The sequence below is a fragment of the Bidens hawaiensis genome, unplaced genomic scaffold (assembly GCF_021521415.1).
Source record: "Bidens hawaiensis isolate Kalapana, Puna unplaced genomic scaffold, B.hawaiensis_p1.1 tig00022175_1, whole genome shotgun sequence".
Taxonomy (NCBI): Eukaryota; Viridiplantae; Streptophyta; class Magnoliopsida; order Asterales; family Asteraceae; genus Bidens; species Bidens hawaiensis.
In genome coordinates this window covers 14,997-35,765 of record NW_027493442.1, presented here as the reverse complement: position 1 = coordinate 35,765, position 20,769 = coordinate 14,997, and the positions used below count along the sequence as shown (strand labels likewise).

Here is a 20,769-nt window from a genome sequence, read left to right as displayed (position 1 = left end):
GGAGGGGATTAGGGTTGGTTTATATTTTTAAAGTTAATATTAATCAAATTTACAAGAATGACCCCTTTAAAATGGTTTTTGGGCGAAAATGGAATTTAAACACCAAACCGGGTTATAAACGAATCATTACTTATATAATTGATAGCATGTTAAGCAAAAATAATCTACTAAATCACGTAACAATAAAATCATCCAACACATAACATTACATTCGAATTATTTAAACATATCTGATTCGACGTTAATTACCAACGCATACTGACGGACTCATGTGTGTGACTCGTTACCGACTCCTATAAATATTATGCATAACGTGTAAGATACCAAATTTTGGTTAACAAAGTTAATGTGCAAATGTGGGGTGTCACAGGCTAAACCCATGAACTTGCAAACACAATCCGTTTAACAAACCTGGTGAGGCCTGAATAGCCTTAACCGTTTGATCGTAGGGGCGTAGGGCTGACTTTGACTCATACCAGAACTTAATCGGGAGAAGCCTGGGTTCAAACCGGTCAAACTCAATCGTCTGACCTTTTTAACCCAGTTCTTAGCTAAAATGGTTCGTAGTGGAATTGTCAGCTTCGACAAGTCAAAGCCAATCCTTTGACTTTCCACCCATGAGCCAAGTCTGAGCTTTAGGATAAGAGCGCAAATCAAATCGAAGCCAACCTTCATAAAACATCATAAAACACCATGATTTAAAACCAAGTTCAGGTTCGAGTTTGAACATGTCAAAATGTACCAACATTGGCTAATTGGTCTAAAGTCAAAACTCAAAACCAATCTTCATGTCGTTGAATTATTTCCACATCTTGGATTTAGGTTGAAATAATAGAAGAATGTGAATTGTAAACGTTTTAATGAGCCAAGTTCGACGCGTATTGACTTACTCGAGCTAGAAGTTAGTTTGATTCATGTTGTTTTGTAAAGCTCGGACTCAGTTTAATTCGTGCTCTTTTTCTAAACATGAAGCTCTTATACAGTTTAGAAGACTATTCTTTTTTAGTAATTTATGAAACTGCAAATTCAAAAACAGAGCGGGTCATGTTATTTAGGATATGGTCAAACGGGTCACTTTCTCTGTAAAAATCGTTCATGACTAGACATGAGATGTTTTATTGTCTTAAATGTAATTCATAAACCAGTCATCTCATTTTGCAACCCTTTATGAAAACTAAATACAAAGAAACAAAATCCATTACCAACAACGAAAACATCCATTAACGCATCACCTAACAAAGTATTAACTATAGTTTGAGAGAACTATCGTTTTCTCAATTGGTTGATGTTATTTTATTTACGTTTTTCATGTTATATCAACTATAGTTATTTGGTTATGTTCTAGTAGACATTTCTACATGCTCTAAGAAAATTTAAATTTTTATTGTTACGACCAGAAGACAATGCCATCCCCATCAGTCGAACATAACGAACCGATAAACATCAGCTATACATTCTAATACTCGAACCAGTTATCGCCTGCCACCCAAGAAACTGTTCTGGAACTAAGGAACCGGTGCCAAAGAATCGCTAGTGTGTGTTACCATACGGTTCTCGGTTCTCAGTATTTGCATTAAACGTTTCCAAGTTCAGTTCCGGGTAAAACTGAAGGTTCTAGACGTGAAACCGAAGAACCGGAATATTAAAAACTTTGTAATTTTTAAATAAAATTACCAATCACCATTTTTATAGGGTAATTTATTAGCCGGTATTCATTCAAACATTCTTTAATTCAAAATTTTCCTTGTTTGCGTTTAATACCGCAACCAAGATCAATTTGGACTCAAGCTTTCAAGTTAATACATATAATGGTATTATATTCCTTTAATCTATCACCACTAATGATTTTTTTAACTTCAACAATTAGTTTTTATTCAAAAATATAATTGATGTTCATATTATAATCTAAATTAATTTTATCGTGAAAAAAGATATACAATTACATAAACTTGTTTTGCAGTCTGTTAAGTTTGCATAACCAATATGATAAATGAACGACCGAACCGGTTATGGCACATAGCGAGAACCGACTTTACCGGTTTCAGAACCGAACCGGTTTACCATAATAGGTTCCGGTTCTATCTTTCAGCCATTTCTGGTTCCGATTTAGTTCCGGTTCGGTTCTCGCGATTCCAAATCGTTGCACAGCCCTAGATCTGGTGTCACCTTGCATTCCTCAAAATAAACTGCATAAAAATATAGTTTACAAATTGACCATAAAAAGTCAAACAAATGATGTGTATGCCTTCAATCCCTAAACACCTATTGAGATGCCAATGTAGTGGAATCTTGTTGAGTTTCTAAACTATTGGTGGTATTTTCCAGTTTGTCGACTGCACAACCAGCTGGCAAAATCGTGCTGCCGATCCTCGTTGGCGGCCAATATCGCAACACCGATCTCCCAATTATGTTTTTTAAAGGTAGGGGTCCCCTGTGATTAGATTTTTTTAAAAAAAAATTAATCTCGGTTTTGACTTTCATTAACTGAAAACAGAAATAAAATCATGAAGATTAAATAATTAATATCTTTGAATAAAATCAATTCAAGAATTTGTACGACTGAATACATAATTATTACGGCTTTCAACCCGTTTGATATGTTCCCTTTGAAGCTAATCTTTAAATCTTTTTTTGACCCGTTTGAGATAAAATACACCAAAATCTTTAGAAATCTTTTTATTTAAACCATCTGGCCCGTTTGAGATAAAATTCACCAAAATCTTTAAATCTTTTAATTTGACCCGTTTGAAATAAATACACCAAAATCGACCCATGTAAAAACGAAATACCAAAACTTTTAGTTCGCTGAAAAGATTTAAACTTTTATCAGAAAATTTCAAACCGACCAATTGGTAAAAAAAAAAACAAAATGTGCATAAAACCGAGAAAACTTACCAAACATGTGAATCATAGCTGTTATTACGGTTATCTCCCATCACAAACACATAATTCTCTGGTACACGCTGCAATAAACAAATATGCCCGACTTTTAGCTAACGGTTTCAAGATTAGGGTTTCATGGATGAAAAAAAAATGTTAAGATTTAAGATTTTGGACATACAATTGGAGTCATTTCATATTTAGGTGCTTCATAAGTGAAGTCTTCGTTTCTGACTATCCCGTTGACTATTAGCTTCCCGTTGTGTACCTGCGGAGAAAAAGTTTGCAAATAGTTTAGTTTCAATGAACAGTTTGTTTATTAGTTAAATGTCTAAAATGCCCCTTACCAAGAACAGGACGACTTGTTGAGACCAAGAGTTTATTGATACCGAGGTGTTTTGGAGATGGTTATTTCTATTGTAATTGTATGCTTATTATTCCCTGTTATCATGTAATTAAGTTGCAGAACGCATAATCTTAAACTACTTGACCAGATTGAGCTTATGGATGAGATAAAATAAGATTTTAATATAAATGAAACGGTCAAACGAGACAAAACCGAATGTTTGAAAAAAAGAAAAACTATGCTTTAAAACATACTCAATCCAATCTTGAAACGCGGATGAGGATCTACTTAAGAGCAACTAAAGCGGAACTTGCTGAGACTAAAATTCGTGTTGACAGATGATCCTTTGCTTTTATGTCAGGCATCTAAATAGGATCTATTTCCATTTGTATCTTGGAAGACCTCTTCCAAATGCTAATGAATCAGAAGACTGTAAGTTTATCATGTATCTAAGATTCATTATGCACTTGATCTCATTTGAATTTGGGAACAATATTCCAAAAACAGGAGGCACTTACTTTAGAAATGCACACAAGCCGAGTTGAGAACGAGCTCGAGCTCGGCTCGTTTAACTTACATGGAGCTCGATCTCGGCTCGTGAGAAGATTTTCAAGCTCAAGTCAGCTCGTTTACTATTTATTAATTATATTCTATGTATTTATAATTATTATTATCTATTTTTTTGCGATTATAATTTTATGTATTTAGTTACTTTTTCATAACATTATATATATTAATAAATAATTATTAAATATATATATTAAAAAATAATATAAATGACAGCCGTTTAGGCTCGCGAGCTGCTTGAGCTCGATAGGTGAAGCTATGGCTCGTTCATATCGAGCTTACTTATAAGATCGAGCTAGGGCTCGATCGAGCTTTTTTACGAGCCAATCTCAAGTAGCTCGCGAGCGGCTCAGCTCTTTGCACCCCTACTTATCAAAATCCCATACTCACAAGGTCTTCACCAACCTGTACAATACCACAAGTGGTTCTCAGGGTATGGCATCTCACCATTATCTACAATGGTGGGACCATATGTCCAACACGGTGACTTAGCACATCGTCCCTGCTTTTAAAACTCCCAAACTGAAAGTAAGTCAGTCCATATTAGCCAAGCCGCTCTAGAAAAAAGGCCGCTGAACAAGCTTAATCCCAACCACACAAACCAAGAAAGAGTGTTAAATAGAACCTTCGTTTACACACAACTGGCCCAAGCCTTGTTGCTAAACCGGCAAGCAAGTTCACAAAACTCTCTTATTAAACTTTAAGAGAATGCCTACGTCATGAAGGTGCTTTCTTTGGAAGGTACTTCTCTAGATTCAATACCGTCCCCCGGTCCTTCTCATTCTGAGAGCAAAACCCCCAAACCAAGCCTCAATCAGCAAGCATTAAGAATCAAGATGCTTATATAGTTGTCCTTACATCTCAAAATGAAGCATAATTTACACCAACAACATATGTTGCCAAAGTGTTGACTGATTTGCAAGGGGTGGAATCTAAACCCGGATTCTACCAAGGTTGATCGTAAGGAGATTGATCACATGACATCCATCTTCTTATGATCAACCTTAGTAGAACTTGGGTTAGATGCTACCACTAACATCTCAGTCACCACTTTGGCAATAGATGTGGTTGGTGTTAGTTGTGCTTCATTCTGAAATGTAAAGACAAGCATATAAAGCATCATGGTTCCGAATGTTTGGTGACTGGATAGACTTGATTTGGTTGTTTTGCTTAGAGAATGGAGAAGGATCTAAGAGAGAGGAACCTGAATCTAGAAAAATACCTTCCAATGAAGGCACCTTCGTGACATAGGCATACCCTTTAAAATTGACAAAAAGTTTTACATGTTTACTTATCGGTTTGGCAGCAAGTCTTAGGCAATTGTTATTTAAAATAAGTTTTTATGACACTCTTCCCTTTATTTGTTTGCATGGTTGCGATTAACCTTTCTCGGGGGGCCTTTCGTCCAGTGCGGCATGGGATATATGGGCATGCTCACTTCCAGCAAAAGAAGCAGTGATTTGATTCATGAAATATGCATTAACTGTTTAGGAATTTGTAGGGGTAGTAGGTGTTGGCAAAGTTATCAATAGCATGGTATTATGATTTGATTAAAAAGATGCCTTACTAATTACGGGCTCTTCATAAACGACACTCGAGAAAGATGCAAGTCTGCAAACTCAATTTTGGAAGAAGTGAACTAAAGATCCGAATTCGGATTTTGGAAGAACTGAACTCGATTTTGGAAGCACACTACATTCCTACATGCCGATCTAATAACCTAATTCCCAAGTTTAACCAGTTCTCTTATTAATCACCCTACAAAACTCAAACTTATAAAAAAAATTATTACCGCCATTTTTGTGCTTTTAGATCGCTACAACCCATCTAGTGGGAACTCACATATACGCTACGCTATTCGCATAACGGCTGCTACGAGCGCTATTGACAACTACGGATCTTGAGCAGGGGACGTCTTGCCAAGTCACCATGTTAGAAAATCCCATTTTCCCGACATGCACAAAAATTATCCGTTTTGACCTGTTACCCAACATGTTTGACCCGCCCAAGAAACTCGGTAATGCACGTCTTTTTATGTGAAAACATGTACTTCAACAACAAATAGGCTGAAATACAAGCATAGGATATCGCATGTTGCATAACCAATAATATTTGCATCAAAGAACTGTGTTTGTGAGAATTAAACAAGAAACTAACCTCCACTAAATCTCCTCCCTTCGCGACAACTCGTTTAATGAAAACATCATCATCAGTGTATCCTACGTCTTGGAGGACCGGAGGGCTTTTAAAAATCACAATATCGTTTGGGCATGGCTTTCTAAAATAGTAACTAACCTGAAAACAGTGTCCATAAATCAAGATATTGCCAACGAAGAATCAGATAAAAGGATTAATCATGTAAAGAAATAGTTGAAAGAACTTTTTACATATGAAACTATAAATGTATGTCTTATAACATGGATTGATATATAAATATTACAACCTAAAAGGCTACATGTACAACATCTTGATACACAAAATTTTCCCTCGTATAAAGGGGTATGCCACAGAACAACGCCTCATGTTGATTTTCTGTATAGCAAATTAGCAACCATATAACTTTATTAAATCTGACTGATCTGACAGTTAAGTCATGTCAAAAGTTATAGGCCCGTATAGGCATATAGCCTTATATGGCCAGTATAACAAGGTATGGTATACAATAATCCTAAAATCACTTTCAAATCCGAACGCCAAAGAACTTTGGATATCAAGCAGGATTAAGGTTGTTCACGGGTCGAGCCAGGCTAAGCTAGGGCTCGGCTTGGCCTTTATAATTATATAAAGATACATGCCACCCTTGGCTCGGACTCAACTCGTTTACAAACCGAGCAAGCTTCAAGCGAGCTCAAAGCCACAAACTTTTAATTTAGTGACAAATTAACAATAACTATTTGCCTCAATTTAGTGCTAAAAAAAATAAAAAACCATTATCAAATTACACAAAATTAACAAACTAAAACACAAATTAAACAAAAATTTCTACCTTTTCAGCTACAAGACTATCTCCTACATCAAATATAGGATACACAGACAACAAAGGAATAAATCTCGGTTCAGCAATAAACGCTCTAAAACCCAAGATCAAATTACACAAAATCAGGAGTATGCATGAAACCAAAAAATCCGACGGTCTGAATTTATGTGTTTGTAAAAACCAAATTCATGGTTCGGTTTTGATTTTGCATGTAATAAAAACCGAAAAAACTGAACTAAAACCAACCAAATCTACAAACTTTTATTTTATTTTATATAATTTATAAGAATTTAATAAGCATGCAACTCAAATATGTTAGCGACTTAGCCCAAATGTATGATAATCAATTAGTTATTAACTAACAAAATTAATTAAGCCCAAATTCATATTTATGGTCTAACTTATTCTTTCTGGCCCAAAACTGAAAAACCCGAAAAACCCGAAACTGATCTGTTTTCAAGTATTCAAAACCTAATAATTTAATAAATATTCAACTCAAAAATATTAGCCCAAATGCATAATAAGCAATTAGCTATTAATTAACAAAATAATTTAAGCCCGAATTCTTTTTGACCCAAAAATTTAAAGCTCAAATGGCAAAATTGAAAAACCCGAAATCCTAGAAAACAAAACCTATAAACCTGGAACCAAATTCAGTTTTAGCCCAAAACCGATCCAAACCAAACCGTGCGCACCCTATAACATAAAACTAAAACCCCAAAACACAAAACACAAACCAAACAAAATTTCTACCTTCTCAGCCACCAAAGTTTCGTTTTTAGTTCGTTTTAGCCCAAAACCGGCCCAAACCAAACCGTGCGCACCCTTTAACACAAAACTAAAACCCCAAAACACAAACCAAACAAAATTTCTACCTTCTCAGCCACCAAAGTTTCGTTTTTTAGCTTGGTTTTAGCTCAAAACTGACCCAAACCAAACCGTGCGCACCCTTAACACAAAACTAAAAACCAAACTATTTTCAAGCTCAAATAACAAAACCGAAAAACCCAAAACCTAAAAAATCCGAACCCGAACTGTTTCAAATATACAAAAAACCGAACAATGCACACCCCTACACAAAACTAAAAAAAACAAAACTTCTACCTTTTCAGCCACCAGTCTATCTCCTACATCAAATGTAGGATACATCGACAACGACGGAATAAACCTGGGTTCGGCAATAAACGACCGAAACGCAAGCGAAACCGCAAGCGCCAAGAACACCGTTTTCGCATCATCGGAGCTAAAATCCACCCAATCCGGCAACAACCCACCTTTCTTTTCATCATCATTACCATCTCCACCACCACCGTTATCACCACCACCACCAGAATCTCCAGAATCTAAACCCACTTTGATAATATCCTTAGCAGAAGAGTCTTTAACATTATGGCAAGTTAATTGGCGAAATTGAGATTTAGGGTTTGGTGGGTTATTATGAAAGGTTGAAAATTTGTGGGTTTTGATGGGTAAAGTTGGTGATGAGTTGGTGAAATTGAAGGTGGGTTTTGGGTTATGGAAGGAATATAATTGCGAGAAGTGTGAAGAAGATATCATTTTTGATGGTTGGGTTGGGTTGGGTTGGGTTGGGTTGGGTTGAGTTGAGTTGAGTTGAGTTGTTAATTACAGTTGGATTGGTGTAGAAGACTACAGGATTGGATGATGATGATGATGATGATGATGATGATGATGATGACTTCACTTTGACTTTGTTAATTAAGTTTCTTTGTTTGTGGGAACAAACTAACCTTTGTGTGTACAGAGGTAAAATGTTTGTAGTATTCGGATAATATTTGTAGACATATATAGAAAAAACGGTGGATTAAATATTTGCAGTCTGCAAGAAGAAAGATTGTTTTTTTTAAGGTCTGTATATTGTTAAAACAAATAGTTCTTAGTGTACGAACTGCAGTAGTGAGTGGTGGTGTTGCTGGATGGTGATAGTGGTAGTGGTGGACGGTAGCGGCGGCAGTGGTGGTAGAAGGCGGTGATGGTGGTGGCAGACGGTGGTGGTGGGTGGTGGGGAGGTTATGTATGGAATAATACTAACGCTTGTATAGTTTATGATAAAAAAAACATTTTTTAAACGACTTGTAGTCGGTTAGTAAACTCGACTGGTGAGCTAGGGAGGCTGTGAGTCGACAGAAAGTTGGTTGGTATCTGGTTTTAGCACCAGAACTAAACCAAATATAAATTTGTCAATGTCCAAATACAAGAAGTTAACATGTTAAAAAGACATGACACACTTGTTAATGTGGCTAACATGCATGAATTTGGACGGTATTGGACTAAGAAACTGAAACTAAACAAAATAATAAATCCGTTAACACCCAAATACAACAAGTTCACATATTTTCTATTAAATAAAAAAGCAAAATATGCAGGTTTAACATCAATCGATTCGTATTCTCCTTTCGATCACCCTAAAAAATCGAAAAAAGGAACTTAAATGAGTTAAGATTAAGTTTTTTTTAACAAGAATCACAAAAAATGGGATTAATTTCCTATGTTGCTTTACTAATCGATATATGTTGTACAAGTGTAATAATAAGGGTGAGGCTAAAGTACACATCTTCTACTTGTCATACCATCTTCCTTAAACTTTCAATTCCTTTAATAATTTTTTTGACATATTATTCCCCTCTAACAATTTTTTTCATTTTATTGTACAAATTTTGCGCAATTTATTACGTAAATCCACTATTTATTTATTTATTTATTTACTTATTATAAACAAACAATAGGAAATTTGTTTTAAAAAATGCAAACTATCTTCAAAAATTATTAAAAAAAACACTCTAAACAATGAAAACAATTTAAAAAATGTATTTTTAAATTATAAGAATATTTCATTTTAATTAATAAAAAAATGTTTTTGTTATTTTAAAAAAAAAATTGTCTTAAAAATATAAAAAAAATAGTCTTAAAAAATGTGTTTTGAAAACAATAATAATAAAATACAACAAAATGACAAAAAAATCAAAAAGATTTGAATTGTATAAATGTGAAAATTAAGGAAGTGAGTATTTTTAGTAAAGATTAGATAGATATAGGTACATTAAACAGCACCATTAAAATAAATCCAAATATTTTAAAAGTTACAATTGACCTTTTCTTTTACTCACAAACCCTTTTGTGTTTATGTGATAACTAGGTTTAACGCGCCGGGGCTATTATGTGTTTGTCGAGTTTTATTACTTGATGCATTATAGATAATAAGAAAATACAACTTATGAACTTCTGAAGCTGAAATGTTTACCGAATGTATATACGGGCTCTTTTGCGTGAAGACTGAGGTTTGTTGACGTTCGTAAATGGCAACGACATTTATAACTTATAAGCACACACAACTATAGCTATAGATCAGAACGGTTATCCAGCCGCACACACATTACAAAAGCTTTTCATTACCAACCAGTATAGGCAGGGTAGAAATCCGTAGCAACTTTTCATTACATAAAAGGCTTCAATAGAATTACAAATTTTGTCCTTTAAAAAAAGCCAAATTACGATTTATGTCTTTTTTTTGGTTTCTTTACAGGCGGTATCCTTTAAACATTTTTTCCTACACGTTATGTCCTTTACGCTAACTAGGTTAGAAAAACTCAGTTAAATACCCTCACGTGAGGCGCATGTGAGAGCATTTTTGTCTTTTCGTATGTCCTGCAAATTGATAACACATTCTCCTTTCTTTCTCTCTTCTTTCTCTCTCTAAGCCACCACCATCACCACACCATCATCATACCACATAACACAACCACTTCCTTTTCTCTCTATGTTCTACCACACCATCACCATACCACAACCACTCCTCAAACACCCTCACCACCGCCACCTCACCACCGCCACCATAGCTCCGCCACCAATCACTCCTCAAAAACAATCTTGTTCATTACTATACTGAAAAAAAGTAATTGATATAGAAAGAAGTTGAATTCCCAACTAATCTCTTATTACTTTCTCTCTCCATATTCTTTTACAACCAGTTGTATTGATGAGAAAGAAACAAAGCACAGAAAAAGAGAACCTTTGACTAAATTTACGACGACTTCCTCATCCCCAATCTCTCTCTCTCTAATTACCCCCAAAACCCTCAAATTCCACCTTCAAATTCCATCAATTCAACTATTTCAACAACTGGGTTTTCTTTATTTATGCCTGATTGATTAGATTTGCATATGGGTTTGTGAAAATTTCATCTTTTTAGCTGTTTCTTGAAGTTGGTTTTCAGTTTAGGCTTCTGGGTATTTCAAATTTCTTGATCTGAGTGGTTGGTTCATGAGAAAGCTTCAATGACCCGGACCCGGTTTTGAGAAATGGATCGGGTGGTTTCTTTGGTTTCAGTTGTTGTTGTGTGGTTCATATTGGTGTGGTGGCGGTGGTGATGGTGTTTGAGGAGTGGTTGTGGTATGGTGATGGTGTGGTAGAGAAGGAAGAGAGAAGGAACCGGCAACAGCAACGGCGGGTTGGCGGCGTTGCGGCGATGGAAGAACTGGAAGAACAGTCAACACCACCACCACCTGCATGTAAATGTCAACACCACCGCCACCACCTGCGGCGATGGAAGATCTGGGTCGGTGTCAGATTGCCGCCGGAAGCAACGGCGGCGGTGGAGGTGGAGGTGGAAGAACTGGCGGCAGCGGCGGTGGAGGTGGAAGAAGTATGAGTGAAGTAGGAGTAGAGTTAGAGTAGAAGGTGTGTGTCATTTTTGGAATTAGGGTTTGGGTTTAATTGGGAAAAAAATGCAGGTTGGTTTCATTAATTTATGAGAGAGAAGAAATAAAGATACAGAGGCGGCGTGAAAAGACAAAAGTGCCCTCACATGCGACTCACGTGAGGATATTTAACTAAGCTTTTTTAACCCAGTTAGTGTAAAGGACATAACGTGTAGGAAAAAAATGTTTAAAGGACACCGCCTGCAAGGAAACTAAAAAAAGAACACGAATCGTAATTTGGCTTTTTTTAAAGGACAAAATTTGTAATTCTGTCTTAAATCTATAATACACCTTAAATAGTACACATAAATAACAAAAAAAAACACACACACACACAGAGGTTGTATCTAAAAACCATGTCTTCAATAGCATTAACTAAAGCATGTAGGAAAGATATGCTAAAATCATAAGCTAAAAAAAACTCAACAACAAAAACCAAACAACCAAATTGATAAGGTTATTATCAATAAGAATAAATTATGTTAAAACCACCACCTTGACCTAAAACAAACCAAACGCCAGTGAAAAACAATAACAAGCAGCAAGCTTCTAATAATCAGCCACCTTAACCGCATAGTAGGGATTAGAAAATGTTACCGGGTATCGGTACCGAACTGGGTACTTTCGGTACCAATACGGTATTGGTATTTTCGGTACGACATCGCTGTCGAGCTCACCCCTACCAAGTATAACCAAAAACTGTACGTGTTATTTTATGCTAAACATGTACTAAATCTTTATTACATCCAGATGGCAAACACAACATTATGTTTTAGCAGGTTATAAAAGGACTCGAGATAGCTGAGTTAAAAAAAATACGTATATTATATTAAGGCAGAATCGAACCCAAGAAGAAGCCGGAAAACAATCCAGCCAACAACATAACAAACCACAGAGCAACCACCTGGCAAAATCTAATATTACTTTTCTCTTGGAAAAATATTAAGATATATTGCAACTACGCATACTTGCTTTCTGCGGCGCCAACAATGTTTTTGATACTATATAAATAAATAATTTCATTAGCAAAGCAACCACAACTTTGTTGGGTTTTAGCCTTTAGGGTGGTGGGCGTGGTTGCGTGGATTCGGTATGGGCTACGGATGGTGATGCAGGATGTAAATATGCAATGTAATGTCATGAAAAACAAAAATAACATGACTTAATGTCGATTTTGCACTATTAAACCATCATGTACGTTCTTAGATATCCATTCTTAGTAACTCTTTTTTTAATAGTTTGATCTTAAATGGTTTTAAGTGTGTCTAAACGCAAAATTCTAAATAGTGTTTATACATATTTGACTCAAAATAAGTGTCTAAACTCGAATTCAAGTTAATACCCAAAACTAAGATGACTTCTAATATAATTTTAAGAAAAACAATCAAATATTATTGGTAGTTTCGTTGGGAGCAATATAGTACATACAAATTACATGTGAAGAAAAGAAAAACATATCATACATGAATACATATCATACATTGAATTAAATGGAAGTTATTAAAAAACGCAGTTGAAGAAATATAGAGATCGATGAGTTTGTTAATTTATCATCATTAACTTAGACACCAATTTTATCACCCCCGACACCACCACCACCTCCAACGCCACCACCACCACCAAACCCTCCTTCTATTCCTTTTCCGACACCACCACCTCCACCTAAGTCTCCGCCTCCACCAACTCCACCACCTTTTCCTCCTCCAAATCCACCACCAAACCCTCCACCACTGCTTCCGCCAAAGCCTCCACCTCCCCCACCACCAAACCCTCCACCACCTCCACCTATCCCACCACCACTTCCAAAACCTCCTCCAATTCCTCCACCATATCCACCACCACCTCCAAAACCTCCACCGGCTCCACCTCCACCTCCTATTCCCCCTCCAGCTCCACCACCGCCTCCAAATCCCCCACCAGCTCCACCACCACCTCCAATTCCTCCACCACCACCTCCGATTCCACCTCCACCACCGCTTCCTATTCTTCCACCAGTACCTCCTCCAGCTCCACCACCGCCTCCTATTCCTCCACCAGAACCTCCTCCAGCTCCACCACTGCCTCCTATTCCTCCACCAGAACCTCCTCCAGTTCCTCCCCCGGCACCACCACCACCACCTCCTATTCCTCCACCAGAACCTCCTCCTATCCCACCACCACCTATTCCGCCTCCAACTCCTCCACCGCCTCCTTTACCAATTCCCCCTCCTACTCCACCGCCACCTCCTTTACCAATTCCCCCTCCTACTCCACCGCCACCTCCTTTACCAATTCCCCCACCTACTCCACCAATGCCCCCGCCTCCTTTTCCAATTCCTCCACCTTTCCCAATTCCTCCACCAATTCCCTTACCAATCCCACCACCACCACCAAAATGACCATGGTGGTTTTTTTCTTTCTTACCATGCTTCTTACCTTTACCACCCTTTTCTTTTCCAATACAATCAGGTTTCACCACTTTCTTATCCTCACCCCTGATCGTAAAACCCTGCCCATTCCCATTCCCAACACCAAAACTAAAAGAACTACCACCATCACCACCCCAATTGCCACCACCCCCAAAACTCCATCCCGGCTGATCATCAAGAAACCATTCCGGTTTCTTCACTTCAACCCCATTGCCACCAGTTAGCTCCTCTGCCACCAATTTTCTCCCCTCAATACAACTCCCAACAAATAACACAAACAAGAATCCCACTAAAATGACACACTTAACAACTCCACTACTCATCATGTTACCAAGTATTTGGTTTGTTGTTTTTGAGAATGATGGCTATATTTTGGATCTATATACAAGTATTCCATGAGACAGAATTTAATTTGCCACAGCTTCTCAACTGAAAGTGACCCTTCTTCATTTCTTTATATTATTTGATATATATATTTCTCAACCAAACGAATATGTTACCCATATTGCATCTACGTGAATCTCTTCATACTTGCATTCAAGGCCACCGTACCCACAAATTAAATATTTGTTTAAATATTATTCTCTGCTTAAAAAAAAGTTTTTTATTGAATAGTGATACATCAATTACTTAACAAATTAAAATCGATAATAATAAGTTCATTTAGTCAATGATCAAGTTGTCAAAATACATAGAATATATAGGCATCGTATATTATTGTATAAAGATGATAAGTCTAAATAATGTATTCTTTAATGTTTTATATGTATTGTTGCATGTTTTCTTGGCCAAGACGTGGGTTTCGATGTCTAGCTTAAAAGACATTCATTCTTGTTATTGTGCTTGTAAAATCTTCTCTCTAATTCGATCTTATGTTTTTATTCTCAAACCTCTTCTCTTCATCTTGACCAATGTTGTAAAAGATGTTCTACAAGGCTAAGTACTACTCGAGAAATCGTTATAAGGTATGACGCCGATGCGACTTTCCTTAACTCCGTCTAGTTACTAAGAATCGATCAAAAGTGGTCAATCTCAGCCAAAATCACATCTAGTCGGTTAACTTGGACCAATTTTGACTTAAAAAATAAAATATAATTCGTATTTGTATAATATTAAAGAACATATATCATTTTTTTTTAACTAATGATCAGTATTTTTGGAATAAATTATTGATATTCACATATTTTGTTATAAATGTTAGTAAACTTATGATACTTGACAGATATGTAATATCCAAAAGTTAATTTTTTTATATTTACCATGTCCGAGTATTCTCCGAATACACCGAGTATACCCATACTCTCCAATAGGCCATCTAGGGTTCGCCTAACGACTTTTGTAACCATGATCTTGACATAACTACAGTTTAAAGTTGATGGATTGGTGCCTGATTTGAGTTTATTCAGGTTTTCAAACTTCAGAATATGTGTGTAATTTGAAAGAGAGAACCTTTTCTAATGTGAGATTATTTTCGACCAGCCAAAAATAGTGGGATTAATAAGATCGAATTTTCTAGTAATTTAGATTTAATTGTTGAATTGTTAAGAATATAATAAATTTTCATCTGCTAACAACCAAAAAGATGAAATTGGGGTTATGGTGTTACTAAAAACACTTGTGGCAAAAATGTACAATTCACCTCACCAGCCTTCATTAATTCAAAATTCAAAATCAAACTCATATAAAATAATATATAGTCTAAGGACTTAAAAACCCTTGTAATGTTATTTCAAAAGAAAAGATTCAGAACGAGTTAGTGAAAAATAAGAAAAAGGTTGATTGATAAAAAGTATAAAAAATAAGTAATTAGATTTATCATATAAAAATGTATAAGAAATGCGAAATAAAAATAGAAAAACACCAAATGGTCAATATTTTTATCCACCAACACTTGTTTCGTAAATAGTTTTTATAACATTAAAATGGTAAATACTTTTACTCCAGACACTAATTTGAGAAAAAAAACTCAAAACAAATCCTGAGTCCATCACCGCTTTTTCGTTGACTTATTATAAATTAAGAATTTCGTTGACTTATTATAAATTAAGAATAATAATGTGAAAGCATATTTCAACTCCATAGAGTTCTCTCACATTTAAAGTATGGCACATGATTCAAGAGTCCTAATGTACTGTACTAGTATCAAAAGTTCTTGGAAAGGAACTTGTGATTATAATATGGTATTGTTCACTTTTGTTTAGGCTGGATGAAAGGGTACATCACATGATTCAAGTGTAGTAATCAAAGTTTTATTTTTCATATTTTATAAAAATAACAATAGTAATGTATGCATATTATTTTTTTTAATGATGTAGTTCAGCATATCATTGGTGTTTATATTTTGTACATTATATTCAAGTACGTAAAAATTTTATACAAATGTTTGTCCTTCAGAATATACATTAAAACGCATCATTTTAACACCGACTTCGGACAAAGGAGTAAAATGGTCTATTAGATTCATTAATACCGTTCGCTCAGCAATATGATGCATATGAACATTCGCAAAGCTAAAGCTCAGCGTGCAAAATGTATTCTGGAGTATACAAGGCTGCATAAAAATGTTATCAAAATAAAATAATAAACAAATTACAAGCTTGTTAAAAATGTAGATATCTTTATTAAACATTAGATTACTACATAAAAGCATCAAGTCAAAATACAAACAAGAACATGTGCTAAAGACTTCAAATGCTATCAGGTACCGCAACTTCCGCTTTGATCATCAATCCTTCAGCATCTGCAAATACAAATAAAATTTTCAAAAATTGTCCTGATTGTAACGAAACTGTCAAAACAGATACAAATGCTCGAATTTGTTAGAATATAAACCATGAATGCAATTACAGCTAAACCACAACCCTCCACTACGGATCGTGAAACAGGTGGGCCAAACCTGTTTGACCCGTTCCCTTTTTAGCTAATTCTTTATTTGACCCGTTTCAGATAAAACATAAATCAACCCATCTGTAAGTGAACACTGAACAGGGTAAAAATGTAAAAAATAACACTTTATACAAATTTTTAAGTGTTATAAATTACTAACCTGTTAAATATGATTAAAAAAACTACACTGTTGTCTATTAGACTATTACAATAATACTCTTAATGTAGTTATTTTGGAGGTTTTACAGATTTAAATACACGAGTGATTTTCAAATTTCTACTGATTTGACCCGTATCCTTTGTAGTTAAATCTTTTAGATTAACTTGTCGCTCCACAAAAGACACAACATAAGTTACATAACCCGATTCAAATTCCATAAGCAATAATACATGTAACTTATTCACAAATATTCGGGAGAAGGTCTCTGAGTACAACAGATGCAAAATGAAACTGAATATTTGATAATAATACAGAATTACAGTCAATTAAAGAGCAACAGTCAACAGACGATATAATTTTATTCTGCGAGAACTTATTGCCTCTATGATATAAGGGGTGTTTAGATGTGTGTGGATGCTAATAATTTGATTATTCGCAATTTCAAGTCAGAATAGTTTGTGTGTTTGGTTAAACTACTTTTACTTATTATTATAGGATAGCTTAGAGATCAAATAATCAAATTGATACTAGCAAACAGCTACAACAAAACTTATTATCAAAGGATATATAAACCTTCATATATCTATTGCTTCTTTAAAAAATCAAATTTTGTTAAAACAATCAAGTGCCCAACACTATGAAAAGTGATTATTATATGCAACAAAATACCATCTTCTACATCATGGTTTATAACAGCTGATTGTATGCTTCATTACTAACTACAACAAAAATAATTATCAAAGGCTGTGTTTATAATCAACTTGTATCCCTTATCAATATCTACTGCTTATTTCTTTTTTATAGAAAAAATAAGAAAATTGTCTAACGCTACCCACCATTAAAGGTGATTATTAAAACTTCAGGCTGCAACAACATATCCAAATACTGTCCTCTAAAGCATGTTTTATCACAGCAGATTACTTAATTATTAATTTATAATATTTCAATATCACATACTCCCACTGTCCCAAAAGTATTTTCCACAAACAAAAAACCACGCTTCTAGTTATGTACAATTATCGCACGTTCTAACTATACTCCCACTGTCCCAAAAGTATTTTCCACAAACAAAAAAACACACTTCTAGTTATGTACAATTATCGCACGTTCTAACTAACAGAATCCAACTTTTAGTTGCGTACACTTATCACAAGATTTAATGATAAAGACAAGCCTAAAACAAGAGATTGGTAAATTACAACTATCCAACTATGAAAGTGGATAACAACTTTTGAGACAGAGAGAATAACCACTTTCAATATGTGCATCCAAACACTCCATATTGATTAATAAAGACAGTAACTTGCAGACAGTTTATTAAAACAAACAGAGCAACTAATAAATCTACCACTAGATCCTATAAAACAAATAACAAAAAGTAGAAAAAAATTACCTTATTATCCACTAAGATTCTCAACTGAATTAGCATCTTCATCATCACCTTCACGAATCTTTGCAATCTCAGCTTGAGCCCGTTCAAGAATCTGCTTCTTCTGCAACTCCATCTCTTTCTGAAAATCCATCCTCATCTTCTCCAACTCCATCATCTGCTGCCTCTTCCTCACCTCAATCTTTTCATAAATCTCACCAAAATTCTGAACCGATTCAGCCAACAACCGAAACCCTTCCTCATCTTTCCCTCCATCTTCATCATCATCGTCGTCATCATCATCCTCTTCCGATTCACAAGGACTGTCTCTCATTTCATCCATAGCGTTCGAATTGTTCAAATAAACCTTCGTGTTCATAAACACGTATTCACCCGAATCAACACCGCACGGTAAACCGTTGTGTTGCTTCTTCGGTGACAATAACATATCCATCTTTTTAAAAAAACCCCATTTCCCATTATACACTTCTCGCCCAACCAATCCCATATCCTCCATTTTCATCTTCTCTTTCTTATACTTCTTCTTCAAACCTTCTAACCTGTTCCTACACTGTGTCTCGTTAATATCCATCTTACACATCGCCGAAACCTTTTCCGCAACCTCAACCCAATCTTCTCCCCGTAAACTTTTCCGTCCTAATTGCATAAACCTATCTCCCCAAACCTCTAACAACACAAAAGTTGCATTCTCACTCCACTCATCAACCGATCTATCTGGAACAGGGCGAGGGGCATATTCATAATTTGACACCAAATTATCTAACCTACGCTTCTTCTGGTGACGTCTAGACGACTCCCCGGTGTCCATTCCACCTCCTGGAACCCGATAATATCCGTGCTGATACTCGTTATCATCATCCTCTTCATCGTCATCGGGCTCTTGATAACCGTATCTCGGATTCAATCCTTCGGTTTCCTCTTCATATTCGTCGTTTTCGTACTCGTTGTAATTGGTATTGTTATGATAACTGTTGTTACGAGCAGGACGTCTAGATCGAACCGATTGATTGTAATCCATTACGTAGTACCCCTATATACAAACACTTATAAAAAATTAGCAAATTAACAAGTGAATAGATTTCAAAAGCAACTAATAAATAATTACAACCCCTAATTTTACGTATGCCAATACTTATAGAAAATTTTATGAAAACAAGTGAATAGATTCAAAAAATCAGCTACCACACAATTACAAACCCTAAATTCAAGTGCATAGGTAAAACTAAAAAATAATTATCGGAATTTATAAAATCAACGAGTAAATATAATCAAAAGCAGCTAATACACAATTTACAAACACTGTCTTCACGTAAACACACAAAATTAGCAAATAATGATAAGAATTTACGAGATTAATAGGTGAACAAATTCAAAAGCAGCTCATACACAATTACAAACTCTACTTTCACATAAATACGTAAAATTAGCAATTAATTATCGGAATTTATATGAAAACAACAAGTGAATATCTTTCAAAAGCAGATAATACACAATTTACAAACACTAATTTCGCGTAAATAAGTAAAACTAGCAAATAATAATCAGAAACTATGTACCTTTCAAGCACTAATTTCGCGTAAATACGTAAGATTAGCAAATAATAATCGGAATTTAATGAAATCAACGAGTTCAAAAGATTCAAGACAATTACAAACCCTAATTTCATTAAAATTTATTAAAACAACGAGTAAATAGATTCAAAAGCACATAGTATACACAATTTACAAACCCTAATTTCCGTAAATACATTTAATAATCGGAATTTAACAAATCAACAAGTTAATACACAATTACGAAACCCTAATTTCTTGTAAATACGTAAAACTAGCAAATAGTAATCCGAATTTAACAAATTAACAAGTGAATAGAATCAAAAGCACAATTGCAAGCTCTAATTTGTTGTAAATACATTTAGTTAGCAAATAATAATCAGAGTTTTAAAAAACAACGAGTGTATAGATTCAAAAGCAGATAATATGCCTACCTTTTATGGATCTGCTTAAAAGAACCCTAATTTTGGCGTTAAGCTTTCGGAATTGAAGCAATTATGATGACAAGTGGATTTGTTATTGTTAGGGTTTTGAAGTCGAATTGGGGATTAATGTGGATGAGTTTCAACTGCGTAATGCCATGTCATGTCATCTTGGTTATGTTTTGGGTCCACCACGTCTTTTGAGTTTATTTTTGAAGAAGTATCATAACTTTATGACGTAACACATGGTGGGACAAAAACCCGGATAGATTCAGGATTCAAATTTTTATTCAAACTAGAACTAACCCAGCTCGAAAATCTGAACCCGAGAAAAAACTAACCCGATCTCGAATTGAAGTTATTCGAGTTGGTTCTTGGGTTTAATTTTTAATTTATTTATATATGACAACTATATAAATGTGTAGACAACACACATAAAATATAACTAAAAGAACATGAACAATTTTT

General features: G+C 35.1%; 2 protein-coding genes across 3 annotated transcripts; both read right to left on the bottom strand.

Annotated features, from left to right (window-relative positions):
* Positions 1-2,128: 2,128 nt before the first annotated feature.
* LOC143564903 (chloroplast processing peptidase-like) lies at positions 2,129-8,343 on the bottom strand. Its single transcript, XM_077052041.1, has 5 exons — positions 7,875-8,343; positions 5,951-6,088; positions 3,062-3,148; positions 2,896-2,963; positions 2,129-2,431 (listed from the first exon to the last, which is right to left on the bottom strand). The coding sequence occupies exons 1-5, from the start codon at positions 8,325-8,327 to the stop codon at positions 2,263-2,265; spliced, it is 915 nt and encodes a 304-aa protein (XP_076908156.1). The 5' UTR covers positions 8,328-8,343; the 3' UTR covers positions 2,129-2,262.
* An 8,076-nt stretch (positions 8,344-16,419) lies between these two features.
* LOC143564909 (trihelix transcription factor ENAP1-like) lies at positions 16,420-19,355 on the bottom strand. 2 transcript variants are annotated; one of them, XM_077052046.1, is made up of 2 exons: positions 18,333-19,355; positions 16,420-16,633 (listed from the first exon to the last, which is right to left on the bottom strand). In XM_077052046.1, exon 1 carries the CDS (start codon positions 19,345-19,347, stop codon positions 18,337-18,339), a length of 1,011 nt encoding a protein of 336 aa, XP_076908161.1. In that variant the 5' UTR covers positions 19,348-19,355; the 3' UTR covers positions 16,420-16,633; positions 18,333-18,336. The 2 variants fall into 2 exon arrangements, 1 of the variants encoding a protein (XP_076908161.1); XR_013140961.1 differs by lacking the exon at positions 16,420-16,633 and adding an exon at positions 17,761-18,148 and having other exon boundaries at positions 18,190-19,355.
* Positions 19,356-20,769: the final 1,414 nt, after the last annotated feature.

Coding starts and splice junctions, on each gene's coding strand:
- LOC143564903 (XM_077052041.1), bottom strand. CDS start 8,327: ATGATATCTTCTTCACACTTCTCGCAATTATATTCCTTCCATAACCCA. Junction 6,089..7,874: donor ATAGACTGGTGGCTGAAAAG/GTAGAAGTTTTG, acceptor CACTGTTTTCAG/GTTAGTTACTATTTTAGAAA. Junction 2,432..2,895: donor AGCTATGATTCACATGTTTG/GTAAGTTTTCTC, acceptor ATCTAATCACAG/GGGACCCCTACCTTTAAAAA.
- LOC143564909 (XM_077052046.1), bottom strand. CDS start 19,347: ATGGATTACAATCAATCGGTTCGATCTAGACGTCCTGCTCGTAACAAC.